The 1,111-nt window shown below is 40.1% G+C and overlaps 1 protein-coding gene across 4 annotated transcripts in view; it reads left to right on the top strand.

Moving 5' to 3' along the window:
- The window catches only part of MPPE1 (metallophosphoesterase 1), a 25,136-nt gene that overhangs the window by 17,222 nt on the left and 6,803 nt on the right, over positions 1 to 1,111 (top strand). For 3 of the 4 annotated variants that reach the window (XM_015563587.1, XM_006763265.2, XM_015563588.1), the window contains exon 4: positions 705 to 808. In XM_015563587.1, coding sequence (XP_015419073.1) covers positions 705 to 808 — 104 coding nt within the window. The remainder of the gene's footprint in view (positions 1 to 704; positions 809 to 1,111) is intronic. The other variant, XM_015563589.1, reaches the window with a different exon arrangement.

Below are 1,111 nucleotides of genomic sequence, written 5' to 3' on the forward strand. Positions count from 1 at the left end.
ATTCTAACTCTAAATATTATATGTTGGAGTGGAGTCTTTGTAAACGCACGGAAGGATTCTATATAGCATATTTCCCTAGGTTGGGCCATATTTAGAACGTTTAGGATAAAGTTGATTTCTAGTCAACTAGGTATTGTCAACCCTAGAGTTATCCACTTGATATTTTTAAGCTTAATAAAAATGAGAACTATATGAACATAATTCTCAAGATTTAATAGTTAGATTTTGTTTCTCCCCCATGTCACCAGGCCTCACTTCCTCAGCTGTGGCCACAGTGAAATGCTAAATGCTTGTTCTTGTCTTGGTGGAGATGCATGAATATACGTAACATTTCCCAAGGGTTTGTTCTTAGAACATGTCCAGATCTGATGTGATTCCCAAGCTGGGGTCCTTGTGTCACCTTCAGGGGATATTAAAAAAAACAGCTGAATAAACCAAATATTTTTTTGGGAGGGGAGAGGGTTGCCAGTTAATTTTTAAAGATGAGTATAGCATTTAATCAAATTTTGGCATCAAATTAAATAATTAAAATATTAAGTTAGTTTGGGAAAAAGAAGTTTGACATAAAATTAGACATTCTGAGTTCTACATTAGCTTTATGGACATCGGATTTGGACAGGGGCACTAACTTCTCACCCTCAAAAGGGGGAGCCACAGAGAAGAGACGGTTCTCTGGGCCCCACAGTGACCATTTCATCCCACAGGCCTGGGCGGATGATGTGAAGAGGTTTCAGAAAATGTTCAGACACCCAGGTCACGTGCAGCTGAAGGTAGTTGTTGGCAACCATGACATTGGCTTCCACTACCAGTAAGTAGCTCACTACAGCGTGGCCACGGGAGCCCTCTTGCTGACTGTAATTTCGAACCTGCTACAGTTTAGGTGAAAGCCTTATTTGGACCGTGTGGAGGGAATCTGTATAAAGTGTAAGCTCCAGGAGGGCCACGGTTTTTGCCTTGGTGCATCGTACACCCTCAACAGATCTCTTAAATGAATGATTTGTGTGTGCCTTTGGGTGATTCTAACTTGAAACTTGCCTTTAGTGGGCAATTATTTTCTTTGGGACTCAGAAAACAAGATGATAAAAACTTGAATAGCTACTATTTATATAGT

This window comes from Myotis davidii, unplaced genomic scaffold (genome assembly GCF_000327345.1).
Source record: "Myotis davidii unplaced genomic scaffold, ASM32734v1 scaffold78, whole genome shotgun sequence".
Classification (NCBI taxonomy): Eukaryota; Metazoa; Chordata; class Mammalia; order Chiroptera; family Vespertilionidae; genus Myotis; species Myotis davidii.